General features: G+C 68.3%; 1 protein-coding gene across 1 annotated transcript in view; it reads left to right on the top strand.

The window, feature by feature from the left end:
* KCNT1 (potassium sodium-activated channel subfamily T member 1) overlaps window positions 1–2,558 on the top strand; it is a 61,207-nt gene that overhangs the window by 49,729 nt on the left and 8,920 nt on the right. Inside the window, 2 exon segments of the mRNA XM_015572324.1 lie at window positions 137–261; window positions 1,108–1,366. Of these exon segments, the coding sequence (XP_015427810.1) occupies window positions 137–261; window positions 1,108–1,366 (384 nt within the window).

Genomic DNA, 2,558 nt, shown 5'->3' with positions numbered 1-2,558 from the left:
GGGGCGAGCAGCGGACAGCCCCACTTCTCTGTGCTCGGCCGTCGCCATTGTAGTTTGCGGGTCTCCATTGTAGTTGGGGGACCAGTCCACGTGCCCCATACGTGGGGTACCTGGTGGGGCCCCTGTGCCTCCCCAGAACCACAGCGGGCGGCCTGCCCTGCAGATGCCCATGAAGGGCTCAGGCAGAGTTGGGGGGAGGGCACCCCCAGGTACCCAGGCTGCCCCTGGTTTCCTTTCCAGCCCCACGACCTCAGAGTCCAGGTGAGCAGCCCCTTCAAGCGTAACCCGAGGCGTCCTGCTGTCTGTGGAGCCGGCCTGAGCCAGACCCACCTGGCCCGGGAGGTGCCGGCCCTGGGCAGCACCGGGGAGCTGGTCCTGGGACGTGTTGGCCACGGAGCAGCTCTGAGCTCAGGGCCTCCCCCTCCTGTACAGATGGGGAAACTGAGGCCCAGGGAGGGAAGCCCAGGTCGCCAAGCCACACGTGCCACCTGCATGTTGTGCTGTGGCCCCATCCCGGCGGGACCTACCCTCCCTGTCCCCAGCCCCCTGCCTCTGAAGGTGCTGCCCGGATGGGGGTCCCCACCTCACCCCCAGAGCCCCACACATCCACTGAGCCATGCACAGGCCCTGTGCTTCCCAGGCCACCATGCTCTGGTTTCTCCTGCCCCACAAAGTGGAGAGACTGAGGCAGAGGTGGGGCCCCTCCATGGCAAAGTCGGGACATGCAGGGCCCAGATGGGACCCCCTGACACCAAGGCCCAGCGGTGAGGGAGCTGATGGCAGACAGGCCTACAGCCAGGACGGGAGCCTCTGGGGCTTAGAAGGGGGCTCAGCCTGGCTCCCCCCAGATGGAGAAGGAAGGCACTTGTGTCCCTGGGCCCTGCGGTCCCCCACAGGAGGGGCTGTCCTCCTGTCAGCCGACTGGCTCCCCAGCCCTGCACGCCCCCCTGGGTTCCTCATCCCTCCCAGGCCCTGCACCCCCTCCCTGGCCCTGCTGCCCCCTCCCTCACCCTGCTGCCCCCTCCCTGGCCCTGTTACCCCCTCCCTGGCCTTGCACCCCTCCCCGGCTCCGTATCCCCTCCCCGGCCTCTTGCCCTCTCCCTCCAGCCCTCACCGCACGCCCTCGGCCAGTCCCAGGTCTCGGTGAGCATGGAGGACTGCGAGGAGGCAGAGCACCCGCTGCTGCGGCGCAAGAGCCTGCAGTGGGCCCGGAGGCTGAGCCGCAGGAGCTCCAGGCACGTGGGCCGGGCGGCTGAGGGCATCAGCCAGCAGCGGGTCAGCCTGTCCCGGCGCTCCGAGCGGCAGGAGCTGTCCGAGCCGGTCAAGAACCGCATGAAGCACCTGGGGCTGCCCACCACCGGCTACGGTAAGACCGGCACCGCCACCGCCTCCCTTCCGTCCATCCGTCCATCCATCCGCCTGTAGGCTGGTCAGAGCCCCCTGATGGGAGGGCACAGGACCTCCCAGAACTGGTGCCGCAGCCCATACAGCAGGGCTCAGCCCCACCCCGCTGGGGCCTCAGTTTCCCTGTCTGTCACAAAGGGGCAGGAGCCAGGAGGCTGCGGGAGGGGAGGGCCAGGCTGGGCGCCCTGAAAGCCTCGGGCACTGATTGGGGTTCGGGACCGATGGGCCACCTCCGGCCAGACCCACCGGCCATCAGCAAGGCAGGGGCCACTGTGTCCTCGCGGAGAACAGGGACGGGCAGGGGCACCCTTTCCCAGCCCTCCATCAGCCGGAGCTTGGGCACGTCGGGCAGCTGGGCGAGCGGCACCAGGACACTCTGCCCTTGTCCTGTGGGCCCCACTGCTGTTTGCACGGCGCAGCGACCCCTTTTCTGCTGCTTCAGGGGGATGCCGCCATCGGCAGCAGGTTCAGGCCGCCCTTCTCTGTAGCTTGTTTTGGGAAGATGTTTGTGAGCGTCACCGAGAACAGGCCTGGGTGGCCCCGCTGGCTCAGAAGAGAGCAAGCCCCTCCCTCCTTCTGGAGACACTGCCTCTGTGGATGGGCCACACCCCGGGCTGGTCCAGCCGCCGGCTGGCGTTGGGCTCCATCGGGGCCTTTGCTCTGCTCGGGCCTGGCTCTGTCCTGCTCCCCACGCTGCTTCCTGCCGCCTGCTTCCTGGATCGGGGCCCACGAACCCCTTCCCCGTGGGATCATCTGGCTCAGGGCTCATCCGGGAGCTGCCCAGGGATCACTTGGGCCGGGCTGTCCACTAGTCGTGCAGCCCTGGGCCTGTGGGGCACTTAGAGGTCAGGGTCTGGGGGGACAGGTGACCCTTAAGGGCCTTCTCAGCCCGGTCCCCCCCACACCCAGCCACAGTTTACCTGTCCCCTCTGCTGCCCCTGCCCTGCTGGGAGCTGTCACCCCCCCTTTCCAGGGGAACACGGACGCTGAGTAGGGCATCTGGTGTTCACGGCCCCATGGGGAGTGTGGGCAGGTGGAGATCCTAGCCGCCTCCCCAACTGCCACCGCCACCGGCACTGCTCCCGGCCTTGCGACCCCGCCGCCCACAGAGCTGGCAGAGGAGCTGACTTCCATTCGCTTCTGACTTCCCAGGC

Source organism: Myotis davidii, unplaced genomic scaffold (genome assembly GCF_000327345.1).
Source record: "Myotis davidii unplaced genomic scaffold, ASM32734v1 scaffold609, whole genome shotgun sequence".
NCBI classification, from domain to species: Eukaryota; Metazoa; Chordata; class Mammalia; order Chiroptera; family Vespertilionidae; genus Myotis; species Myotis davidii.
The sequence above is the reverse complement of the archived record's forward strand: the minus strand, read 5'-3'. Positions and strand labels throughout refer to the sequence as shown.